This window comes from Cyanistes caeruleus, chromosome 1, assembly GCF_971803275.1.
Source record: "Cyanistes caeruleus chromosome 1, bCyaCae1.hap1.1, whole genome shotgun sequence".
Taxonomy (NCBI): Eukaryota; Metazoa; Chordata; class Aves; order Passeriformes; family Paridae; genus Cyanistes; species Cyanistes caeruleus.
The window spans coordinates 65,699,765-65,726,231 of NC_141701.1; the positions used below are offsets into that span (position 1 = coordinate 65,699,765).

The 26,467-nt window shown below is 39.2% G+C and overlaps 1 protein-coding gene across 5 annotated transcripts in view; it reads left to right on the top strand.

Moving 5' to 3' along the window:
* EPB41L4B (erythrocyte membrane protein band 4.1 like 4B) overlaps positions 1 to 26,467 on the top strand; it is a 167,753-nt gene that overhangs the window by 41,124 nt on the left and 100,162 nt on the right. For all 5 annotated transcript variants that reach the window (XM_086896711.1, XM_086896717.1, XM_086896732.1 and 2 more), the window contains exons 2-6: positions 9,470 to 9,574; positions 19,794 to 19,836; positions 22,032 to 22,110; positions 25,523 to 25,567; positions 26,280 to 26,332. In XM_086896711.1, coding sequence (XP_086752837.1) covers positions 9,470 to 9,574; positions 19,794 to 19,836; positions 22,032 to 22,110; positions 25,523 to 25,567; positions 26,280 to 26,332 — 325 coding nt within the window. The remainder of the gene's footprint in view (positions 1 to 9,469; positions 9,575 to 19,793; positions 19,837 to 22,031; positions 22,111 to 25,522; positions 25,568 to 26,279; positions 26,333 to 26,467) is intronic.

A 26,467-nucleotide genomic window follows, 5' to 3' on the forward strand; every position in this document is an offset into this window, starting at 1 on the left:
TTCTTTGGAGAGGTCCTATCCTATGACTTAGTGTATGAAAGAACAAAGAGTGAAGTCAATTGGCTGTCTGAATAAATAACTTCAAAAAGTTTCTTTGCATTTTTAAATTCATAGAGCTTCTGAGGAAAAAACCACATTAGAGCTTTGTCCTCAAGTTCCAAACTCCTTTTTCGGTCACTGCTTCTGTTTCACATCTTTGAACTTCTTTTACTGACTGCAACTGTTAGGGTGATTAATAATAAATATGATTCATATGGAAGGTTTAGCACATTATAAGGTAATTAATGTAGGTTATTAATACTAATGATAGCATGCATGTGGAATTAATTCTGTGCTATGAAAAGTGCCATTTACTATATACAAATCATATATGTTATTTAAGTTTAAAAAAAGACATAGAAATAATTGACTGTGAGTTATGTGGGCATTATGTGCAATTTTATGCTGGAGGAGAGGGGTGGTTCTAAGGAACTTTTTATTTTATCCAGACAGAAATAAAAGTAAATTCATGCAGCACACATGATGTGATACTAATAAAGGAATCTGCACATTTTTGCTTTTATGGTGATGGTGGTGATTCTGTTTCATGCACCCAAAAGTGACCATCTATAAGGCATTGTGTGAGGTACCAGTTCCTAGAGCAGCTGTCCTAGGTTTTGCCTTCCAGCCACAGCACAGCTTCGTGGCATCCTCCTTGTCTGGATACCAGTGTTAGGAAGCAGTTTTTGTCCCTCATGCCAGGCTGTGCTGTGTGGTCAGTTTGTGTGGGGAGGGGGTTTGAAAGCCCTGTTAGCTTGAATTAGTAGTGATGTTTAATTGATGTAACTTCTCCCCGTAGCCAGTTCTTTACAAGGCATTCAGCAGCCCTGAGAAACCTCTTGGGCAGGAGTCAGGAACGGGACCTGTGACTTGTCTGGCTGGGAGAGCGAGAGCCCTGCAGCCTCAATTTATGTCAAGTACAACTACTTGTGTTGTTGTCTGTCTGGCCATTACTGCTGATCTCACCTCCATTTATGCTGCAAGAAGCAAGGTTGCCAGTAGAGCCTTTTTGGTAAACTGCTTTATTGTAGACAGTCACAAATGTGTTCTATTTAAAAACAAGTTTAAAAAGTTGGAAATAGTTGAGTCAGGCACCCATATGTGTGAATTGTATGTGAAGGATGTGTCTAAATGGAAAATTCTGTTTGTACAGTTGAATCTGTTTAAAACTGTCTCTTTCTGGAGCGTTTCTACTCCTGGAGCATTCAAATGCAGGTGTATAAGGAAGCGAAGATGTCATTTGAAACTTAGGCCTAAGAAAGTGCAGAGTCTTTGCTAAACTCTCCGGGATTTTCTTCTGATAGTACTTGCATGTTTCTCCTTGTTCTTTTTAATGTCATCTTATGCCAGTGTTCCATGTTATTTCTCAAATACAGTTTAAATTCATGACCTAGAATTTCCTCTAGCTCTCCAGCAAAATGGCACCTCTATCCCATCGTGATTTGTGCAGGAGGGCAATGGGCAAGGGAAGCCTAAAGTAGAACACTGTGTTCTGTTTGATGGTATCACCTTAAATCCGTGGCTTCCACTTCAATGCCCATAACTTAGCCTTATCAAATAGTACCTCTTCCTCTGGGAATGCAGAACTGTAAATTATATTTTGAGTGAAATCAAGTAGGTTAAGGAGTCTCAGCATAGGTTTTTGTTCTCCTTATCCTAGCTACTTCATGTTTCCTCCTCTTTGTGTTTGAGGGGTGTGTAATATTTCAAGTGGGTCAGGAGAGGGAGCTGGCATTCTAGGGGTGAAAAGGAATCTTCTTTACACACAAGTAATCCTTTCTTTAATTGTGCCTCTGAGTGTATAATTGTGATGGGGTAACCTGTTGGTTCCTGAAATAATGAGAGTCCAGACCAACTACGAGAACATAAAGTTGCAAGTAAGGATTTTTTTTACTGCTTTGTTCTGGCTGATGGTTGCTTTTATCTGTTGCCTGAGGATCCCATTTAGAAGTGCTGACAGTGCTTTTCTCATGGGAAGAGGTCTGTTGCCAGTAGTACTTGTAGGTGATAGGGACAAGGAGCAGAACTTCACCCTTATCTGAGTCCAATAAAATTAAAATGTCACTGCTGGTAATAATGTTGACAATAGTAATTGCATGCATAGGGCACCCACCATGGTAGTACCTGCCTGACCTTCATGTGACTTTTGGAGAGATTAAGGGCTTTTCAAAGACAGCATGCCCTTTGGATGACTGATGGAAATGTGAAATTACCCTGCATAAAGGTTTCACCACTGCACTGGGTTAGCCTTAACCATCACCCAGGCTCCTACCCAGCCCCTTCATTCAGTCTGCAGGATGGGGGTAGAAAATACGGAGGAAAAAATGGGAATTAAAAGGCTCGTGGGACAAGATACAGCTGACTCTTTCCCTAATTCAAATCCACTTCTGTACCCACTTCCTACCCCCCACCACCAGTGGGCAGTGGGTCTGCTGTGGAGATGACTGAAACCAGCTGTGTCCACCCTAAGACAGCCCTATCTTCTCTGAAAATAACTAAGCACATGGTGAAATTATCCCTTCCAGATAATGTAGGTCTTGAGACACGGTAGTTTCTTGCTCATTTTTTCAGCAACAAAAGCAGGATTCTGAGCCTCTGGATATGCTACTAAAATCAGTTTTTGAAGGGCTGTACTGTAAAAGTCAGCTCGTGAAAGTGACTATTTCGAAAACTGTGCAAAAGTGGCTTTCAGAAAAAGTTAGCATTGTTCAGATAATTTTATACGTTTGGTTCACTTGTCCAGTTGAGGAAGAGACAGAATATGATTGAGAGAGAGGTGGGGAAGGAAGTGAGTGACTAGAAGAAGGGATGTATGAAGTGGCAAGGGAAAACCCTGTGCTCTCCCTTCAAATCTCACCTGACTTTGCTGGATCTGCTTTATGGTTGTGTTACTATACATAGGAATCTCTCCAATGGTTACTTGGCATGACTTTGGACTCTTTAGAGATTGTTTGCATCTAAGATAATTCCCTCTCTGTATCTAAGGTAATTCCCTCTCTGCTCTAATGTCTATAATCTCTACAATGCTGCGCTGCCAATTCAAACTTTGATTTATCTTAATGAGTTTGTACTTTATGAATAATGAAAAATCTTTTCTTCCTATTGCAGAGCCTGAAAATAGTATATTAACATTCCCCACCCTTAGTTCTTAATAGTTTGGAATTTTTTGTTTGTTTGCTTTATTTTTTTATTGTTACTTTTTTGTTGTTGGGCCGTTTTTTAATTTGTTTGTTTTATTTTTTATTGACAATTGACTGCCATTATATAACAGGTAGAAAGCATAAGGCAGTGCAAGAGACTTTTCCAGTGTCACACTAGTATGATAAATACACTGTGATCCGACTAGAAGCCCAGTGCCACTTGGGTTTATGCAGAGACTTGATACATATAAAATGTGGTGATCTATTTATTTGTCCTCGTTCAGGCTTCTCCTCCAGTGAACACTGAATCTTCTTGCTAGTACATGGTGGAGAGATGAAAGTCTGGCTTCTGTTAAGAAATGCTGCTGTGCAGCAATAGGGAGATTTACTATAACTCACTGTAAGGGGATTTTTTTTTCCTTAATGACTGTCTACAAATTTTCATTGGCATCTTGGTTGCAGGAACCCAGCTTGCTTGCACTGTCGGCCAATCTGCCCACAGAGAGAATATTCTTAAGTGGTTGTGTGCTTATGAGGTTCCCTCTATCCCCTCGATGGGATGTGACTTGTGGGAGTCCTAGTTTTTGAGACTTTATCATAGGCTGAGAGTGATTTGAAGGAAGCAGTTTGGTTTGTTGATTCGGTTTATTATTTGTGGGAGTTTTGGGTTCTTTTTGCTTTGGTGTTTTGTCATTTTTCAAGGGGTTCTTTAACTTTGCTTCTAAGCCACTTCTGCTCAGGAAATAGCAATTTTAGTTTGGTGCCTTGACAGAAATGACTGGGAGCAAAATGTTTGTTCTTTCAAGGTTATAATAAGTAAATACCATTCATGGGTTGTTTTTGTCTGCTGATGAAGGGCTGAGGGCTTGGTGGTGTGTGTGTGCATTCGGCATTTTTGTTGGTTTGGTTTTTTTATGCAGGGGAAAGTTAAGGGTACTTTGACTCTTATTTTCAGCTAATTTCTCAAAGGAACTAAAATGAATTTTGTTCTCCTTCAGATAAAAGTTCACATGCGTCATCACTTGCATTTTCTTCTGGCCACATTCAGCAAAGCTGCTTGTTTCTATGGTCTGTACTACATTTAAACATCATTTGCATGCAGTAGCAGGCTCTGGAGCAGTATTGGTGTTACTGCCATGACAGGGTGAGAGGCTTAATGGTTGTTTGAACAGTGTCACACTTTCAAGTGAGCTTGTAGCCAGAACTGAAAATTTAAGCCAGGCTGGTAAGAAAATAACTATACATCTTCATTGCGGCCTAAACAAGTTAGCCAGCGTGGAAGTATGTTGTGTTAGTAAATAACTTCCTTTTCTTCAATTACCTCTGATTTTACAAAAATAAGGTATTATTTGCGTGATTTCAAGCACAAAAATATGCAACTCTTTGCCCACTCTTACGAATCTGCTCATTAGGTCCCTGGAGGAGGGTGGGACAGGCACCAAGGTGATGGCTGGCTTGCAGCTGGCCCCTGCCAGAGTGTCCTCTCTGGGTGGCAGTGGACAATACTTTGGCAATACTTTGGCAGTACTGCCTCTAGCAGCAGTGCTGGGATGGATAAACAGGGTTTTCAGTGCAGCTTTTGCAAGCCCAGCCAAGGCCTCCAACGTGTACTTGGCTAAAGCTGTTAGATACCCTTGATTTATAAGAATGTAGAAGAGTTTCATTTTTGTGCTTAAAATTATGGAACTACTGTTTGCTTTCAGTACAGCTGAGTGTGTTTGAGCAACTGAGGGCTTGACTATCCAGAAGAAAGCAAGTTAAAAAGGACAGATGATAACTGAGCACCAGGAGTCCAGGCTAATTAGAAGCACAGATGGCTTTTATGCATGTTTAGCCTGTCTGAAACACTTGGAGACAGCACTGCCAGTGACTGTTAAAAGGCAAAGTGAATTCTCACTGCTAAGCAGTATGGCCAGCAGATAAAGCCTTAGGTTTGAAAATGAGCTTTAGGTTTGAAAATTGAGTTAATAACAGTTCAGGTGTAAGAGGACATGCTGAGTTACTCTGTTTTCTAGGAGGTGCCAAGGAGAGGAAATGCTGGTGCCATCAGAGCAGGGCAGTATCAGGCCTGTGGAGGTGAGACTTGCTAGCTACAAAGGTGCTTTTAAGAATTTACTAGAAGCTCAGACCTGAAATCAGTGACCATGAGAGTCTCAAGCACTCTGCAAAAATATTTAGCATATCACAAAATACATAATATTGTGCTTTCTTTCAAAACAGAAAATGTGCACTACCTACCCATTGCTGTTGCTACTCACTATTCAGTTTGGGACACATTGGCTTTGATTGGAAGTTAACTGCCTTTGACTTTTCTCTCGGCAATAGCTTATTTTCCTTAATTTTGGTTGTCATTTTGTCAGCTGGCAGACTATTTCATGCACCTCTTGGCCTTTTTGACAGGTTGTTTTCCCAAGCAGTGCTTCAACTGTTTCTACAGTCTGTTAATAGTTTATTTGTAGCCCTGTAGTCTGAGCTCTCTAATATGACTCAAGAATTTCAGCCTCTTCACTTGGGTTCGAGTAACTGCACTTGGGTTTGGGGAATGTGTGGGCAGGAGCTCCCCAGCTTTGCTTGCATGTACTCCAGGAGTGGTCAATGGCATCCTTGCACTGTGTCTGCACTAAAATGGGACTTTTCTGGCTTGTACGTCCACTTCTCATGTGCTTTGGCAAAAACCTTTGAAAATAGCTCTGGAATAGCTAAAATCAACACTAATCAGCTTGTTTAGACAGGGCTGGTTGGTGTGAAGTGTCCTTGGCTGAGCAATTTCCTCTTTCCTCCATGTCTACCAGAAGCACATTAAAACCTCTTGCCTATTTCCCTGTCAAGTCTGGAAGAGTTTCTAATTAGAGAAGTTAATCTTTGTTTTGTCATGTTTTAGCTGGCAAGAATTTCCATAGATTCCCTGAAACTGGGAACTCTCTGGCAGCCAGAAATGTAGCCTACTTGAAATGTGGGCCATGTAGCTGTCACTGTGGCTGTGCAAGGTGCTTTATACCCATCCCAGTTGGAGTTCTGGTAGGATTTGCAGTGAGTCCTTATTTAACATAAGAATTCTCTCTGAGTGTGATTCATAATCCCAAGGGAGATGATACAGGGGTCTATTTGATAATGGCTTTAATGAATCAGAGTGGACAAAAGTCACATAACTGTTAGGTGGAACAGGGATGACTGACATGAGAAACTTTTTTTCCTTTTTCTCAGTGATTGCACATTATCAGGGAGGTTCCCAGTCTGCAAGTGTAAAAGTCTTTGTGTTTCATTAAGTGCCTGCCTCATACTAATTCAGTTTTGCCTTAGGTTGAAGCTGTAGTTTTGTTTGTAAGCTGAACATTTCATGCCCCCCCTCCCAGTGCTTGCCTGTGAGGTTTCATGGTGCCCACACAAGTTCTTTTGAGTTCCAAGGAGCGCTTCATCAGTAACTGGCAGTGCTTTGTTTGATATTTCAAAACAAAACAAACACAAATACAAACTCACAAACCAAAAAGGAAACCCTATCAAAACAGAAAGCAAGACAAAAAAAAATAAAAATAAAAAAACAAGCCAACACAAGGTTTTGCAACTTTTCTTATATCACTGTTCCAAATTATAGTAACTTCCATACTAACAAAATAGGAACTCTGTATACTAGTATATGCGTAGTAGTTGGTGCTGTGTACTTCATTTTGTGAGATATAAGTTATGTAAATTAGGCCATTTACATCTGATACTTCTGAACCATAGCAAGGTATGACTGTAAAATATTTTTAGTTTGTGGTTGGGGGTTTTTAGGTGGATCTTCAGGAAATAAGCACAAATCAAAGGTCTGTAGAGAGAGTGTGATTTATTAAATTCCAGATTATTAGATCTACTATTAAAATTTTACTGTACAAAATCATTTTCTAGGCTTTATGTGGTATCAGATTTTGAAAGGGGAAGCATGTTTGTAGCTGCTGTTTTGTCTAGAAGGAGGGGAGAAGAAAAAGAAGGTAAAAATCAAAAGTTTTTTGTAATAGAGACATTTTTTGCTTTCGAGACCACTACCACGTATATGTAATGCCAAAGGAAAAAGCTTTCTGTTTTGCCTATTCCACCCATTTCATTCAGCACACGTTAATTTATCAATCCACAATCTGACCTGCTGGATTGTCAGTCAGTGACGAGGCAGAAGAAAGAAGAACAGGTCATCCTTTACTGTTAGTAGAGGAAAAGAATCATTTTTATCTCCCCCTGTAGCACAACATCTCAAAGAAAGTTTTTTGTCAGCAATTTGTTGGCTGCAGCAGCTTTATCATTTAAGTGGTACAAGTTACTGGGAAAGCTCATTTAGTGACAAGTTAAATGTTACCATCTCCTGAGCTGCGAATGTATATTGCATTTTATGGTCTAGCTGTGCAGCACAGATCCGTTCTGCGTGTAACACCTGTTAAACATTAACTACTACTTGGGTACAGAAGGTGGGGCGTGCTCTCTCTGGTTTCTATTCCATGTGTGGCATTGGAAGATAAACATATACTGGTAGTGAATGCCATAAAGCAAGCAACCATGAGCAGAGTAGGACATCAAGTGCATTCTTCCTATGTTTTGAATTTTTCATGTTCTGCTTTTTCTCTTTTTATTGCTTTTGAGGGTTTTCTCCTCCCTCACTTAAGCAAAATCTGTTTAAATTTTGTTGTGCTTTGGTTTGGCTTCTTTGAACAAGTGCTGATTTTACTCCATATGAGAAAATATGTTCTGGATAATTTTTGTTCAGTTTATAACAATTATTGTATAAGTAAAGATGATGATTTCTTAGCAATGTGCTGTTTCAAGAACCCATTGTATTCTCATCTGCCTTTAACAGAATGTTGAACTTTGGTTAAGAATGTCTATTATCCACCTCTTCCCCCCTTCAAAATAATGAAACAGTATCTTACAATGACAAATTAATGTTGCTATTAAGCTTTTATGCAGCTTGTTTTAATGGAGTTCCTAATTCTTCTCTTGAAATTTGATATGATTCAATTTCTATTCTTCTGTTTTTTTAGTTTAAAAAATCTCAAAAAATACAACTTAAATAAAATTTGCTACCTATACCTGAGCTTGCTTGACCTTCTTGGTAAAATAGAGGTGTAACTCATCATCTTGTCTATTGCGGAAGAAAACTGTTTTCAGGAGTTCTGCATGTTATGATTGATGCTGCCTTTGTGCAGAAGCCTGAACTAAAGGAACTGAATGCTTAACTCTGTGAATTTTGCTACATTTTGGGGTAAAGTGGAGATGCCTAATATGTTATTTTCAAAAAATAAAAAATTTTGAAAAATCCTTAAAGTTGTAAGAGGGACAGCATTCACGAAAGTGGATCCTGATCAGTAGTTCACTGTATAAACTACTGCTTCAGTCTCTGACTCACATTTATGATCATCTCATGTATTTTTGGCCACGGGGTGATTTTGCTCAAGAACTTGAAAACTTTCTTCCCCAAGTAACTAAACAGGGTTTGCATGAAAAGTTGGTTTGTTACTGCCTTTTTCTTTTACCCACCTGTAATCTTCAAACTTTGGTTTTCTAGTGTTGAAGATTGAGTATCTAAATTCTTGCCTTAACCTCAAAATAAGTACCCAGGCCAATGCAGCCTACCTTTAAGAATTGCTAAGTTTTCCACCCTTACCTGTGGTCCATAGCTTGGGTTTTTGTTGTTATTTCCATGCCTGCATGTTTCAGAGAGCATGCTAAGTAAGATTTACAGCTTTTTTTGTCCCTTATTTGTTTCTTCATTTAAAGGGTGTAAATATGACGGGAATTGGCAATATAAATGATTCTTATCAAATCCCATTAATTTTCTTCACAGTGCTCTTGGAGTATTCAGGCTGTCCAGAATTTGTTTTGCAGCTTCAGTGGTGGTGTGACACTGCGTGACTGCAGTTGCTGTTGATAGCCAGCAGATTTCAGGCAGTGTGTTAAGCAAGATTTTCTGGGAGAATCTGACTTCCTGGGGTACAAAATGATGGCTCTGTGACTTAGGACACTTGTAGGGCATAAGCCTTCCCTTTTTCTTGCGTATTTTCAGATATGATAAACTTTGAAAGTTTTCTTTGAGAGTGAAATCTGACGCTGTTGGAATAGCTGCATACAAGAACAGCATGCCACTCTGTTTCATGAAGAAAATAAAAAGAAATGTCAATGCAATTCTCCAGAATAAATAGAATTACTATTTTGATATTATTTTCCTTTGTGTATCTCTTCTCATACATTTGAACTTGAAAAGAAACACACCCAAACAAACCCACACTGACCAGTTTAAAAAAACACATTTTCTTTTTCTTTTACAGAAAAATGCAAAGGGACAGGAGTTGTTTGACCAGATTGTGTATCATTTGGACCTTGTAGAAACGGATTACTTTGGCCTGCAATTCATGGATGCTTCCCAAATTACAGTGAGTATAACTTCAGTTGATTTTTATGTTTTGCGGTAGTTTGTGTTGCTGGTGCAGTTCCTTCGAGGGATGTTGGCATTGGGGGATATACTGCTGAAACAAGTGATGCCACGTTGGGTTTGTGCACATAAAATCCATGCATGTGACTTGATTGCATACAAGTTTAAAAAAAAACAGTGAATGTGGGTAAAGAAAAATGTGCTTTATGGTTAGTAGACTCGTGGTATTGAAAACGTTTTGGAAGCAAGCATTTCTTATAAATTTTCTTTCTCTGCTGTTCCATGCACACATTGTGTTACTTTGTAGGTTTGGATTCATTTGCAAGAGCAAAAAGTTTTAGCTAAAGGTTCTCTTTCTCTTCCTTATGTAAGGACCTCCAGTATCTACAGTTAAAATAAATAAATCTAAAAAAAATATTTACAGATCAAAATAGATATATTAGTAGGATCGGGTTAAAAGACTACAGCGGTATGATTACATTGTATTGACACATATTTAATCTTCTCCTTTGTCTGCTCACTCTGTGTGAACAGGAAGATTGACAAAAACATACACTGTGGATAGAAAATATGCGTATTTGGAAAATAAGGGTTTATTTTAGTGCTCTCTGGTCAGTTCATGAATGTTTTTTCCATGAAGCAGCAGAAGATGTCTTTTCTGGGATAATATAGAAAAATAATGGGAAAATGTAGCTGCAATATTGACATCCTGGGAAGTGTAGGTTTGAAGTTCATCATCCCAGAATTCTCAGCTTTCTTCTCTAACAAGCTTGGGTCAAAGGATGGATCAGTGTTGAAGCAGCTGCATTATCATCTGTGTTTCACCAGTCACTTTAAACAACAAACAGGAAGCCTATCCATTTACTGTAATGACTTGATACTAGAAGAAGGGAATCTGTAGGTTTGGAGAGAAGTGGTATTAATCTATTTAAACATTATCCTGATGTCTAAATTAATTTAAGTTAATGTCACTGAAAACTGATGTTTTGAATTAAGTATGTCCATAATGGGTTTGGGTTTTTTAGGTGGTTTAGGTATGCTCCTGATAAAATTTCTAATAAGTAAATTGTGTGTACTTTTATGATGGATCTGATTGTGAGGACACAGCTAATAGTGCAGGGCCTCCTTATAATGGGGAAAACGCATTATGTTGTCACTGATTGCCAGATCATCCAACTGGGAATTTGACAGCTAGGAAGAGTTACCTAGAAAGGAGTTCCATAATGTTTTGAAAGAAGGGAAGCAGAAAAGGAGAGTGAAATATCCTTCCTCAGCAAGAATGAGGGCAGATCAGCCAAAAGCTGGGCTGAGGAAGCTGGGAAAACTCATTTTCTTGTATGTTTGCAAAACTGAAGGGCTCTTTTGACTGATAAGAAAGATGTAGATGTGAGTAGCTATGTCATTTGTATGTAGCTGTCTCACTGGTGTTGATGGCAAAATGTGCCTATGCATGCAAGTGTTTTAGCTTTGTTTGTGTGCTGTTTCTTTGTTCTGTTAAGGAGGGAAGTGCATGATGTATCTATAGTTGCAAGAGGGATAAGGACTCTGAACAGCTGCTAGGGGGGTCAGAAGAAAGCCAACTCTGGTTTGCAGGGCTTTCCTGAATTAAGAGGAGTGTTGAGGGCAAAGTTCTTTACCTTCACTGAAGTGTAAGGCCAAAAGCTCTTACTTGGCTCTTGTTTTTTTTTTTGTCTGTCTCAAGCTGGGCAGAGAGTAGAGCTTAGAGACCTTCAATGCACAAGCTTTTATCTTCTCCAGCACCCAATGCCAAAAGGTTCCATGCTTTAACAGCCTTCCTTCGTCTTTTGAACTTGTGACCTGCTCTCTTCATTTGCACTGCAATTAATGCGTAGCCTCCGTGGGCTTCTGCTTAGTGCCAGCCCAGACACTCGATGGCACGTGGGGGCCTGAGAGATGAAAGTTGTGTGCAAACCCCTTTGAGGCTCTAAGCTTTTGTCTTTAGTATGTGTTGTTAAGGGCTAAACATCTTTAAGCCACCATTACAAGTAAGGGAGCACAAAATAGTCTTTGAATAGTGGAGATTGCTTCTGTGTGCTTCAAGGCCAGCTGCTTTTGCATGCACTGTGTTTCCTGCAGTTGTGTAACTTTGCCAAAGAGTTGGGACAAACAGTGTTGATAGCTGTGATTTAGAAAACAAAATCGTGATTAGAGTTTATCTGCTTTGAAAGAGAAAATACTTTGTTTGAACAGCTTATTTTTAATACAAAAAAACTACATAAAGCTGTAAAAAGCAAGATGTCAGCAGTAATGCAGAAAATGCTGTGTTGCCTATTCAGTGAACTCTGCATTAGTTTGTGTCTTGTGCTCTTTGAAGATACCTATCAGAAGAATGTAGAAGGATGCAGAAGGATGAAAGGATGTAGATAATCATCTGATAGTTTATTCTAAAATCTTGGCGTACTGTTGCATTTTGAGTTACTTGCTATTAACTCTAGAAGTAGAAATATTATAATACAAGAAAACAATTTCTTATTCTAGCTGTTACATAACTTCAACAGAGAAGTTGTGCTTGGGGTGATTGAAGGGTGTCACTCTGATGTAGGAGGTCTCTGCAGTGGTTTAGAGAAAATGCAAAGCTTATTGGGTTTTTAGTTACTTTTACTACCATCTGTGTTTTCTAGCGAAACAGGAGGCCTTGAAAGCTTTAGCTGAGGTTAGTAATAGCAATAGTAAAATCTTGGGAGACCATACTATTGAAGTTCAGTTGCCACAATGAAGTATTTAATAGATCTTTGTAGAAACCAGTTGTGTGCAGTGTATTCTATGGTTGGTTTGGGTATTTGACAGTTATTTTTGGCTATTGGTAGCTAATGTTTATTCATTTTCTATCCAGAAGTGTCCTTTCTTTGTCTCTTATTCTAAATCTCTAAATCATCTTAATAAAAAGAAGGTTTTCTGTGGCTAACAGCTCCTTGTGAGATTTTATAGGGTCTCTTAAGATTTAGATATCTCCATTTCTACAGTTGCATTCTTTGTTCCAGTTCTCTGTCCTGTGATGCCAGAACATGGATACCCTCCCAGCCCCACTCCTGTGTTTCACAAGAATTCGTAATTGAGGGATTGTCCACGTTAATTAACTTGGAATTTGCTTGCTTCCATCATGATTTTGTTTCTGCTTACAAGAACAATTACAGAGTAATTGAGGGGGAAGAATTTTTAAGATAAATCTTTGAATTCTATTTCTTATCTTCGCTTGTGCAAATGAATTACTGTCATCTCTGGGAATGGATGGAAGCAAAAGAAATAAAATGCCCCTTTTCTCCCATGTCTCTTTCAGTGATCTTCCAAAAGATCAAAGACCCCTTAGATTAAAGAAGGTCTGTATGGAACAGCCTTTCCCAGCCGTGCTCTGCAGCCAGTTGAACCATTTTGAGGCTGTGTGGTTGCACACAGTGTACCTGGCACATTGGGAAGCACTGGATTTACAGCATGGGTACAGCAAGACTGGTGTGTGAGGACACTGTGCCTCCCGCAGGTGCTCATAGTTGTGGTGGGGACCAGGGTTCTCTGGGAAGATGAGTGCCAGGACCAGTCTTCAGTGAATTGTCCTGGTAAATCATGTTTGTATCTGAACTTCTCAGAATTGACCAGTTTCTAAATTGGGTTGTGATGCAAGGAGTGAGAAGACAATGGAGGGAGGACATGAAGAGGATTGTGTAGAAGTGAAATAGGCTTTCATGGAACCAATTGCTCCAAGTAGAAAAATAGGGGGAAAAACATGGCCAGAACTGTGTTTCCCAGAGTGGGCCTGACCAGCAGCAGTGTGTCAGGGTGTACTGATTCTGACACTGAGATTCTCATCTCTATGAAAGACACCCTTTTGGCTGGATTTTTTTGGGAGAGTCAGGATCATGTATGACTCGAGACAAAGGATTTCAACAGTGCTGGGGGGCAGGTAGGAAGCAAGCTGAACAACAAATAATAAAAATACCTTTGTTTCTTCTACACATCAAGAACTAGATTCCTGGATGTTTCAGCAGGTATTGGGTTGGGGACTTGTAGGGCCTTGGTTCATTATGACTGCCTCTGCTGTATCTATCTGAATTTTCTTTAAAGGGCTCATTGATCAGGCTTTTTCAGCTGCTGCTTTTGATATTACTGCTGTGACTTCTTAAGATGAGAGGGATGTGGGAAAATGAGCAGTTCAAACCAGTCAATTAGCCTCATAGTGTGATATCTGGGAGTCTTTTTCCTTTCGTACTTCTTAATATCTTAACAAGTTTTCATGAAGAAGCAAACAGGGACAAGCCTTATTTTCAATACGCTGGATGTGGGAAAGAAGGGTGACTGGTAAATATTTTGATAATGCTAAGTGTTTCCTTTTCTGCTACTGTTAGAAACACTCTTTTCCCCATGAAAAAGCTGTGACTTTCCTCTGTGACTCAGTTTCCCCTTCCTGAATCTCTTTTGTTCCTCTGGATTATGAGCACTTTGGGACTGTGGGTTTTGCTGACCTGTGTCTGTGGATTGTAGCCAAGAACAAAAATTGCCAGTCACAGATGGAGGGTCCCAAAAGCTGTAGAACATCCTGTAGCACTCACTGATCAGTTTGTAATAGTGGCAATGATAGGAATGCCAGTTCAGTAACTGGACAAGGCAGTGTGGCTGACTCTGCAGTGATGCAGAACACCTGATGAATGTGGAACACTTCCAGCTGGGGCTGTCCAAGTCTGTGTTGTGGTTTGTGAACACTTGGTGGAAGACTCCAAAACACTAACAGATTCCAGTCTTTAGTCTTCCAGTAGAACCTGCTGTTTTGGGAGGACATTTTTCTAAAACAGACTTGAGAAGCAGGCATACAGGGCAGGTGGTTGTGATGCTGTCTGTCAGTGATGCTTCTGCACCTCTCTCCTGAGTGTAAAGAATTCTCTCCAGGACAGAAAACAGTTTGTGCTGGTTTCTTTTGTCTTTGTGTGTAGTTGGAGCATAAGCTGAAGTGGTTTTCTCAGTTTCCTTCCACAGATTTAGTCAGATTTGTTAACAAATCCTTTCAGTTTATTTTTGAATGTTTGGACATAGGCATCAAAATTAAAAGTAAATTGCTAGAATTGAGTGGTACCAGCTTTCATTGTCTGTAAACTAAATCTAATGAGAAATATACTAGACCAGGCAAGGTTTTTATATAATTTTTATATAATTCTGTGCTTTACCTCAGTCACATCAAGTCTGCAAAACAAAATATTCTTTGATTATCACATGGATATGAATTAGGGTAGGCTAATGGTCTTGAAGGATGTCCATATATATCTCTCTATTATTCTTGGTTAGTTTATCTAGTCTGCAGTTAAACCACACCATTTATCAGGATGCTTCTGAGATGGCTCTGTGCTGACTCAGACTGGGACAGGCCAGATTTCCATGAATGCCACACAATATGTGAAGGTCTCAGGGCTGGTTAAGACCCATTAAGGCCGACCAGTGCCCTCATGTCTCTGGAGTTGGAATCTGTGGCCTTGTATTCCCAAGATCACAATCTAGAGCTTCATCAGAGCTCCATCTGCCCTTCTGCTGCTGGACAGCATTGCTAAACTACCACAGGTGTCTCTATCCAAGCTCCTCATAGCAGCTTCAGTTGTATCTGGTTTCCTGGGGCTTTGTTCAGTTATGTTTGATACCCTCAAGGATGGTGGCTCCACAGTCCTTCTGGGCACCTGTACTTCGTCTGAACAGCCTCATGGTGACAGTCTTTCTGTCTAGCTGGGATTTCTCCTGACTCTGGTGCCACTTATCCTTCCGCCACAGAATACCTCTGAGAAGTGTTGATCATCTTCTCGACAGCCTTTTTGTAGGCAGCTGAAGTCACCAGTCAGGTGAGCCTTCGTTTTCAAGAGGAGCATAGCTTTCTAGGAGGGATTAGAGAAACATGAGAACAATAGCTCATTGTTTTAAGCTGTGATCTCTTGGGAGATGATCCTGTTTCTAAGTATATGTTTATGTACTCCCTGAGTTTCTACATAACCCCAGTTCCCATTTGGTTTTCTGTTATTATCAGAATAATGCTGAAAGGTGACCTGCAAAAGAAAAGAGGGCTTTCACTACTTCGCTCCCTTTTAAATCTGTAAATGTAGAGAAATCCCCAAACTGTGGGTTTGGTGGGTAGAATTTTTATTGACTTGGTTTTTTGGTGATTCCTTCCTCCATGTGATGCATACATCTTTTAACCTCTCGGCTTTAGAAGGTTGTTTGAATAATGGCAAGCAGCTTGGTAGGATTCAGGTGCCTAGGAAACCAGGAAGGAAGAAGACAGCTGAAGGAATAATTTGTTTTTGACTTTTGGTTTTAGAGGTGCTGGCTTTTGTTAAGTACACCTTCTTTTCTGAACTTGATCATTGAGCATGTTTTCTCTTCTTTGGGAGAGTCAGGATCATGTATGACTCGAGACAAAGGATTTCAACAGTGCTGGGGGGCAGGCACCTCCAGGCACGACTTGAGAAAGCACTAAACCAATATTTTTCAGAGGGCAAATAAAGCTGCCAGTAAAAATGGGCTTCCTCTAACTGATAGTTAAATACATAAATAAGCATAAGGAGTAACAGTCTATTCAAGATGTTCTTCATGCATTTTAAACTAGCAAAGAAAGCAAGCCAAAAAGGGTCAAATGCAATTTTTTTCCTTTTCAGGTCACCTTTGAGGGCTGTATAAATCAAGACAAGGAATTTTCATTCTTTTAGGAAGCCAGTAGAGAGGCGATGGAATTTGCAAAGCTCAGGTGTGTGATGGGATTGTGTCAGCCTGTGGAAATCCTCCTTTCAGTTTTCATTTGGCACTCACACAGTCCTTATAAGTTGACTACTTTAGCAGCTGTAGTTTATCTGCTGTATCTTGACACAAATATATCTTTCCCATGCTGTATATCTACTTTGAGAAAATATTGGCTGCTACCAATATTAGGAAATGTTAAGTACTTATTTTTTCTTCTTCACTTTGATAAAATGAGTGATCAACAGGAGACCATACTGAGATAAATACATGCTTCCAGTATTTTAAGAAATTACTTTTTAAATGGTGCTTCTTTCATGTGGAATTCATTGGTGTTTGTTTTCAACACAAGTCCCAGTCAATGGCTACTGTGTTATGTCAGTTAATATCATAGGAAGCATTGTTTGTTTGACAGAGCAAAGAAAATTTGTTGAGATTAAAGAGGAATAAATGGAAGTTAGTCTAGCATTTGACCTTCCAGTTTATCTATCAAAATTAAAAGGGGGGACCACAGTGGTCTCTGCAGCTGATGGTGGGAAAGGGGGGTGCTGAGCTCTCCTCCCTGGTATCCAGTGAAAGGATACCTGGGAATGATTCAAAGCTGCATCAGGGGAGGTTCAGACTGCACATCAGGAAGCGTTTCTTTACCAAGAGGGTTGTCAAACACTGGAACAGGCTTCCTAGAGAGGTAATTGATGTCCCAAGGCTGTCACTCTTAAAAGGTATTTGGATAATGCCATTAATAACATGAAGTGGTCAGGCAGTGGACTAGATGGTCATTGTAGGTCCCTTCCAGCTGAACTACTTGTTCTGTTCTGGCATAATCATAGAATTCTGATTACCTGCAGTTTGATCACATTTGAGTTTTTCTTCCCTCACTATGGGCAAACTTAGACACTGTCTTCCTATCATAACACGGTCTTAAAGCAATTAATCCCTTTTCTCCTCCTTGTTCTGCTCTGATATTTCTGAGTCCAGGCAGGATATGGGGATGAAGGTGGTGTATGGTTGAAATGAGTCTGGTCAGTCTTGGTCCTACACTGTGAGATCCACAGTTAAGTTTCTCTGCTGAGTCCAGATCCTGAAATGATGTGTGGTTGTTTAGCCAAAGCAAAAGATAGGCAGAGCTGTAGTCTTAGGTGCTGAGAGAGCAAGGTTCCTCTGGTTTTATTCAGCTTCCTAGTGAGACTTGAGAATTCATTGCTTTCACTTCCTTATAACTGAGTCAGCAAGCAGTATGTAGCCAAGCCCAAACCTATTTTAGGCTTTAGCTAGAATGCTTTGATTTTTTTTTTTCTGCTCAGAGGGACATTTGGAAAGCTGGTGTGGTACACAGTGTGAAGAAGCCCTCTGACATTATCTGAGGCAAAGAAGTGTTGAAATTCAGCTTGATTTTCACAGAAATTGCACAAAATATCTGGCTTTGAAATTGGAGTTGGTTCATAAAACTGCACGAAAACTTCCAGGCCTGAGAGCTCTGGGCCAATAATACTGTCAGTCCGTGCCCTACCTCCGTCTTTGTATTTATGATCCGTGTGGTGGCACATCTCACACTTGGTGTGTAGCGTGGGATGGGGCTAAAACAGCAGCTGACTGGTGCTTCTGAAGAGAGGTGACTTCAGTGCTTGCTGTGCTTTATCTCCTGGAGCTGTCTGCCTCTGGCTGCTTAGGTACAGAGTGATGATGGTTTCCTGTCTAAGCTGGTCTCAGTCAATGGTCTGCACAAGTGGTTTCTGGAGTCTTGTTAGGTATTTTTTAGCCATTATTTGAAGAATTTGCACTTGCAAACAATCAGTTTGAAACTTACTCTTACTTGAGCTTTAATGTACCTTAAAGACCACATGCCAGGAAAGGGACTGTCAGCTGGTTTTTCACTTGGAATTATTATAGTTCAGGCTGTGCAGTGCTTGTTCCAGAACATGGTACTAACAGGAGTTTTTAGCATGTATTATAGATGCTTTTTTACATGAAGCTAAACTTTTCTTTTTATGCATTCATTATATTGGTCTTTAAGGGGCTTTTCTTTAGCCAAAATAAATATTGAATAGAAAGACATTTTCATAGCTAGGTACATGAAGAATAAAAAATTAATCTGCCCTCGAGCTGTGAAAGTAACAGACTTATATAATTTCAGTAAAAAAAAAAAGCCTAAGTTTCGATGTTAATATTTTTTCCATATCAAAAATTTGAGATTTCACAAAGATGTAATTTTTCATAAGAAAGCAGAGACAAAGTAAATTACTTAAAACTCTAAGGAAGGCATTTATATGAGCTGCTGTAATATTTTATTTCCACTCTGGTAGACATTTCTACCAGATTAAGGATTATAAGAACGGATTTCTTGGCAACCTCACCTAAGGGAGTCTTGCAAGTCTCCTGCAAATAAAATCACCTTCAGAATCATTGTTCCCTTTCTCTTTGTACCTCTTGTGAGATTTACTTGCCTTAAGGGTCGTAAGCTGTCAGACTTTTGATTTGTACACATCTACCTGTGATACCTGTGATAAATTTTTGCCTTGGTTTAGAACATACTTAGTAAATAATTACCAGTATTATTAGACAACAAATAATTTTTCACATTTATTTAGCCATAGTAGCATGGTGTTGGTGTAATGATAAGCAGTCATTGAGAGCTTGTCTTTTTCTAAAAACACTAATGCTTTATGATAAGAAAGAATAGGGTGGTTTTTTTCCCTAAGATTTTGTTTTATAGTACTTAGTTTATAATTTTAAAAAATATATAAAGATAGAAAAACATTTATTTCAAGGAAATCTAAAACACTCTTATCATTTTGTATGACAGAAGCATAGAGTTGCTTCAAATAAGATTGCAGGCATCTGTAGGACATTGAGCAGAGACTGTCAAAGATTTAAGCTAAATTTATACCAGATTGTGTTTATTGCTGCCTTTCTGTAGATGCAGCTTACACTGACAAGAGAGTGTGTAAACTTTGCTGGGAATCATATGTTTTTGTCATCATTGTTGCACTATTCCAGATCTTCTGCCTTAGTGTAAAACGGAAGGGGTGAGGTATACATCAATGTTTCTCAAATGCTTTTAGTGGGATTAAGTCTCCATCCCTACCTTGGAAAAAACTTGGCTGTGGAGCAGTGGAAGGCAGGATAGTGCAGGATCTGGAACGTCACCATTAAACAGACATTTAAAGGAGGCTGAAACTCAGGGGTTTTGGGCAAAAGTTCCCCAAAGTTCCTTACCCACCACTGCTGTGTGCCCTTGGATTTTGAAGTCTCTTCTCTGGAAGAATGGCTTCCCTGGCAGTACTGATGAATTTAAAAATCAGGCTTTCCCATGTGGAAGAGGGGAAGTTATTAAATATGCCAATAAACACTTTAACCAATGTGCAGAAGTTTAGAAAGTAAATATGGCAATATTTCCTTAAAAGAGATTTCTGACTGTTAAATCTTATTGCAATCAGTTTATGGAGTCAAAAAAAATCTTGAAATGGAACTGCTTTTAAGTGTGGATTTTCTTTTTTTAGCACTGGTTGGACCATTCAAAATTCATTAAGAAGCAAATAAAAAGTAAGTACTATGTCTCTGCCTGTTTATTTTGTTACTTCCTAAAGAATTTGCATTCAGTGTATTAGAACATGATAGAGAATGTTTAAATATGGCCTTTAAAATAAATATTTATTAGGAAATAGTTTTAACTTAATGGGTAATTGGCTGACTGTATTATGTCTAAATGCAAGAGCACTTATTAAGCAGTACCCAGGCTTCAGAAGCCCTTGTTAAACCTGTGCTGTTTGTCTGAGGCACTGAGTAGGTTGCCAGGTAATTTCAGTCTGATCTGTGAAATTAGGTTGCCTGGACACAGATCGGAGTTCTTGTCACTGCTTCTGATCCAGAACAGATATCCTGCAATTTCTTTCAGAGAGTGAACAGAAAATACTGCATTGTGTAATGATTAATTTTTAATTTTTTTTTTTTCCCAGATTATTATCTTAAAAGTAAAACTAACAGAAATACCTGCTGTTTTGTCAAATGCAGTTCTGAAATAGCTGCTGTTTTATCAAAGGTAGTTTTGGATGGAAAGGTTGGGTTGGGCCACTGAGTTTTCTGTGAAAATTGTCTAAGGCATGGAATTAGCTCCAGGATCCTTGATAATCAGGTTGCAGGCTTGGGCACAGTGCAGCATTGGCATTAACGTGATTTGTTACAATACTGCAGTTGGCAGCAGTCATGGGCCGTGAAGACATGGCTTCTGTGAGATTAAAATGTATTTTTCAAGAAAATTTTTGACACCCTTGGATGACCTCACAGAGATAGGTCCTGATTGCTTCAGTGGCACTTTGCCTTTCTTTTTGATAAGTACCCAAATATCTAGATTATTTTTGTAAATGGTGGAGTTCTTCAAAGGCCTTTAGGATAGTTTGCTGTCACCCCGTGGTGTGTGGTTGTCAGCCTGCTAGAATCCATGGTGAAGAAAGCTGCTATGGGTTTTTGCTGTTTGGTTTTCATCATCATGTCACAGACTGCTTTACTTAAAGTGATTAAGTGATTTGCAGCTGCACTTTCTCTAATAGCTTTGTCTTTTTTCTCCTGGAAAATCAGTGATTTTGTAACACCTTCAGCCAGTTTAGTTGCATGTTTTTGTGTTTTTAATCTGTGAAGGGCCTGTTTTAGAAAGCATTTGGTCAATCCTGGTTCAGAGAAATGCCTAAGAAGGAAGCAGTTTGTTGAGTGTTGTAAAGGTCTGACTCACTACAGGTTACCTTGCATTTAGAAGATGCTTTATGAAGAATTCCTCTTTCAAAATGGATGTTGCCCACTGCTCTTTTTTCCAAGTCCTTAGCTCACCGATGCAGACCTCACTGGTGGTGCAGAACTGTGAGCTCAGGGTGCTATAACCTGACTTACAGGAGCTGTTCATGGAGACAGAATCAAAGCTCTAGTTACCTGAATTTTAGCTGCATATCATTTAGTAGAAGGATCAGTTAGAGGCACATGTTTACTGTGTTGATGTGGTGTTATGGAAGACTTTAGAAAAGTGTAGAAAAGTAATTTTTCCGTCAATTAATGCATCAGCAAGCAGTTGGAAGATGAGGGCTAAGCAGATAAGGATTCTTGGTCACAGTTTCACGGTGGCTGAATAACTTGCTATTATCTGTGTTACAAGGAAAGTCTGATGTAGCATTCACTTCTGACATTAGAAAACACGGTTCTTGCAACCCCATGGAATTTTTTACCTTTCTGTGTTCGTGGGTGCCTTCCAGAGTCTTCTCCAGCACTTTCCACCCTATTTTATCTCGCCTTTTCTCATGCATGTGTTTCAATCAAAAGCTGATCTATTTGGTGGGGGGAGGGGTTTGGAGTAGTGTTTGCACTTGGTAAGAAGGAGCTTCACCCTCTCCTTCCCTCTTCCTTCCCTTTCTCCCTGGGCCCAGAAACAGGCAGTGTACCTGGAATTTGCTGTCATTCACAGCGTGCTGTGAGGCACTCCTCTTAGGACAAAAAGGTGTTTGCCAAATGGACTATCGCCTTGATAAATTAAAATTAATGAGTATCATAAAGTAGGGTAATCATCTGGTTTTTCGGTATGTTGCATGCACTTTTAAATTTAGAAAAACATGAAATGTTGTCTTTGAGGAATTTGAAAAACGTAATTAATTTTGTGTTTCTTGGGTTGTGAGGTGTGGTGTGGTGACTGTTCTGCCTTAGCAGGACTGCAATGAGTATAAACCTTTTTTCCCCATTTAAAATCTCTGCATTTGCAGTTGGACCTCCGTACACGTTGCATTTTCGAATTAAGTACTATTCATCAGAACCGAACAACCTGCACGAAGAGTTTACAAGGTAGGAACTGTGCATGGCTGATGGGGGAATTAAGACATCTAAGGCACGTGGGGTACTGTAAGCAGGTGGTTCGAGCTTTCTTACTGAGTGGTCGTTTTGTTTGCCTTCTTGGGTGTTTTCCTGCTGTCAGAGAAACATGTGTTTCTTTCTTCATTTTTGTATGCTGCCAGAAGGCATTTTTGGGCCTCTCCAAGCATGTCAGTGTGTAGGAGGAGATTTTGCTGTGTTTTGGTGCTTTGAAGTTGGCAAAGAAAGGCAGTGTTGGGTGGGTAGAGCTGCAGCTGGGAGACACCTGCTCTTTGATACCTGCCGTCCTCTGAGAGGGTTCTCCATTATGTCCTGCTAAAATGCCAGTGGCCTGCTTTGTTCCTCCTGCCCTGACACTTGAGGGTGATTTAATAATGGTACCAAGGGTAGAGAATTGTGGGAATAGTCAGCTTGAGCTCTGGGTTAATGCTTGCTTGAATAGCTTCTGTTTCCCCGTGGTTCTCTCTGAAGCAGAAGCCTGCGTTGTATAAAGTCACTGTACAAATATCTGGAAGTCTTTTGTTTCAGTCTGCTGGGCTGCTTTCTGTGGACCTCTACCTTGCAGGGTCCATAGCACCTTGGTTCACAGGATATTCTGAAAGCTGGGAAAGGAGTAGCTGTAGGAAAGGGTTTGCTTATCTTTTGTATCTGCTTACTCTGTGTCTTCTCTGTATAGCAGTCATCTATCTTGATGTTATTTCATCTTTTCTTTTGTTCTGCCTCTCACCGTAGGCACTTTCTGTGTCTTCTAATTTGCTTGGCAATAATCAGTGTACTCCTAAACAGCCTAAGGTGTTTAAAGGTGGTTGATTGTTGTAGTTCGTGTGCATGTGATGTTTACATTAAACTTAAGCCTGCAGGCAAATGATTACTGTCTTCTTCGCTGTCTGATGTGCCAACCATGGGTTTTTTCGCTGCCTGAGATTAAAGGGCTAATTGTCACCACCTCATGATATAGACATTGGGTCTTTAATATCTGTTATCAATTTATTCCAGCGGTGATAATTCAATAAAAGGGCATATTCCCATAGAATGTATAATTAACTTACAGAAATCCCCGCCACTTATGTAGCTGAGTATAAGATCTTAAGAGAATCCAAAAATCTGGATGATTTATGAACATCTCTAATGAGAAAATGCAGTTAAATTAGTAGGAATAATACGTGTTTTCTGGAAATTGATGTAAGTCTTCATACATCAGGGTGCATGTCTGACAAGTATTACATTTCCCCTGTGGTCAAATTATTGCATTACTGTCTACCACAAGATTTCTTGCTTGGTGCTCTGAAGCATATGATCCTAGTCACTGTGAGACTGGGTTTTTTGAACTATGTGATCATTGCTGTGATCAAGTAAGACATTTTGTCTGAAAGTATTAACCTCTGATGCCTTGTGATCTAATTATTGCTGAAAGGTGACATTTCAGAAGACTATTTTAATTATAAAAACACTTAAGTCAGCTAAATATTCAGTGTTGTGAACAATTTCTTTTAATTATAAGCTTCACAGAAGACCACTGTGAGTTAAAATGAGTAAGAAAAATTTGGGTGCCTTTTTTTTCTTCTTTTTTTTGGGAAAGTGATTTTGAATTTAAGAATTTTATAGTTCTTAAATTTTAAATCCTTTTGATTTATGGAGGTTTTTTTAAGAGTCTTTTTCCTAGTTGTTGAATCATATTTTCCATGTAGCGTGTTGAGTGAAAATTGAAGATTAATAATTCAATTTATATATATTATTTATATACTCAAAATTATTCCAAGTAGAAAAAAAATCCATCATCAACCATAACAGTATTAGAAATTCCCAGGTAGGGGGTGCTCAAAATTCCTTCTGGAGATGTGCTTTTTAGTAGACTTAACTTTCTAATGAAGCTACAAACATCACATTCTCATAATTAACACAGTATTGGGAAGCATTAAAACCCTTCACCTGCTTTGTCTTTTCTTCAGTTTAAAAACACAGTTGAAATACAGTGTGTTTCAGAAAACATCTATCACTTGTGTGTGACCTGATTAGTTAATTTAGTTAGAAGAACAACAGAAGAACATGTCTGTACTTGTGTGTCGTGGAGAGTTTTCTAAGGTATTTTGCTGAAGTAGCAGCAATTGTGATGCCAGTGTTTGTCAGCCTGTGCACAGAAAAGGAACAAAGGTAAACCATACCTACCAGAGCGGGGCTGCAGCACTGCACAAGCCTCCTGACACTGATAAGGGCACTGCCCAAAGTCTTCTTGCAAATTTAGAAGAGTTCATGGGATTCTAAGTCATCTGGGCTATCAATAAGAACAGGGAGTATGCTTGTCTACCCTTAACCTACACGTGCAAATACCCAGATTTGATTGGCAAGTATCAGCCAAGTGTGTGAATCGGAGATGTAACAAAGAGATAACATGGATAAATTAAATTCTGCTCTAGTGTTATCATGAGAAATCCTAATCTTCCTTTTCATTTCTGTTTCCGTGTCTGATTCCAACTGTTTGTCCTTCACAGCGTTCCCTGCACGTCCTATGTGTTGAGAAACAAAATCACTTTTGTCTTTCTGTGATTTGTGAAGGTGGAAAAGGTTTATGCTTGCATTTAGTGGGCTCGCAGGAGTGCTTTATGCTTTCTTCTCTTGGATCACTCATATTTGCAAGCCTCACTCCACAGTGTCCAGAGCAGTGCAGAGCCTGCCTGTGCCTTCCTGTGCTCTACACACCCCTTGCATGACCCAGGGCACTTGTGCTTGCCTCAGAGCCCCCCTCTGAGTGGTGTCAGTGAAGCATGCCTAGAACTGAGGGTTAGCAAAGCCACAGCTCAAAATATCTCAGCAGTTTGAAGGCTGTAAATTCCTACTTGGCTTATTAAATAAATGTGTGAGCTCTATGGAATTCTTTTATTCAGAACTTCTCTGCTATTTTTAAGTGATATTTTGGTATGAACCTTTCCTTTTCCCCAATTTGGACTTTTTCTATGTTCTGCATTTGTGTTTGAAAAAGCAGCCCTGAAGCCTACATGCCTTTATCTGTGTTTCATTTTTAGATACTGTAGTTCAATTCCTGCCTGAATTAGGTAAGACCCAAGTTTAGGAGAACACTGGAGTGTTAGTAACATTTAGGTTGCTGTGGTGTATGCTCAGATAGAGCACATCCTAAATAGGAAGACTCTGGACATTGTCCTGAACACAACTAGTGGACAAAAAATGTGCTTTTCTTTGATTTTAGTGAAAGCTGTGGGAGCTTTGAACTTGCAGGGTGTATCTGTGTGATCCCAAGGGGCCTTTTTTGTAAAGACCAAGTTTCTCAAATTGCTGTTACTACGCAGTGGGTTGGGGTATTCTTCCAGCCAATGGAACTAGAAGGATGCCACTGTAATTACTTTTGACCTTCTGAATTTCTATTTGTCAGGTACCTGTTTGTATTACAGCTCCGGCAAGACATTCTTTCAGGGAAGTAAGTACCTTTTTACACTTGAAGCTGTAATTTAAAGAATTTATAATAGTTAATCTCCTGGTGCATTTTGATTTTCTTTAGAATACAGACACATGGGACTTTGTGTGCATCATGACGATATTACTGACAAATAGAGTGGGTAAAGATTTTGATGGATTGATCAGGTGGTGGAAATGTTTAAAGAGAGCAAAAACTGTTCTGGGTTTTATGATTTGAAAATGTAATTTGGGCTTACCACATTTTTTCAGTATGGTGGGTGAAATAGAGTATGAGAAAGTTGAAGTGCAACACTTTTTGCTCAGGTCAATGCTGCAAAAATATTTTGTGCTTTTTTTGTCTTACCCCGACCAATATTCATTCACACCTGCACTACTTTTTTTTTAATTACAGAAACAAAAATCCTCAAACTCATATATTCTAAAATGCAGTGTTAAAGCAAAAATGGTTCCTTAGTTGATTTAGCATTTTCTCTGTTGGTTCAAACTTGTTTTATGGTGAAGTGTAACATGTTTAATGCTAATCAGAAGGTACCAACCTAGGAAATAATCATATACAAGTAAAAAGTAATTGTAGATGTTTCATAGAATTAGTAGTTTGTGGAAGTTAATGTTTTTGGGTTTTGTATCAAGCTTCTTTTTAGCTTTACTGCTAGAGGAATTCACTGACAAGAGAGATGTTTTTTATAGTTTTGGTTTTTTGTTTTGTTTTTAAGACTGAAATGCCCTTACGAAACTGCTGTTGAACTAGCAGCTCTGTGTCTTCAAGGTATGCAATCTTTTGAAAGTGGTTTGTCCTAATTCATTAAAAATCTCATCTAATGGTTTCTTTTCCTTTGTTACTAGTGCATTCTCACTGATCGTATAAATGCCATTCTTTTACTTGGGAAGAAGAATTTTAGGG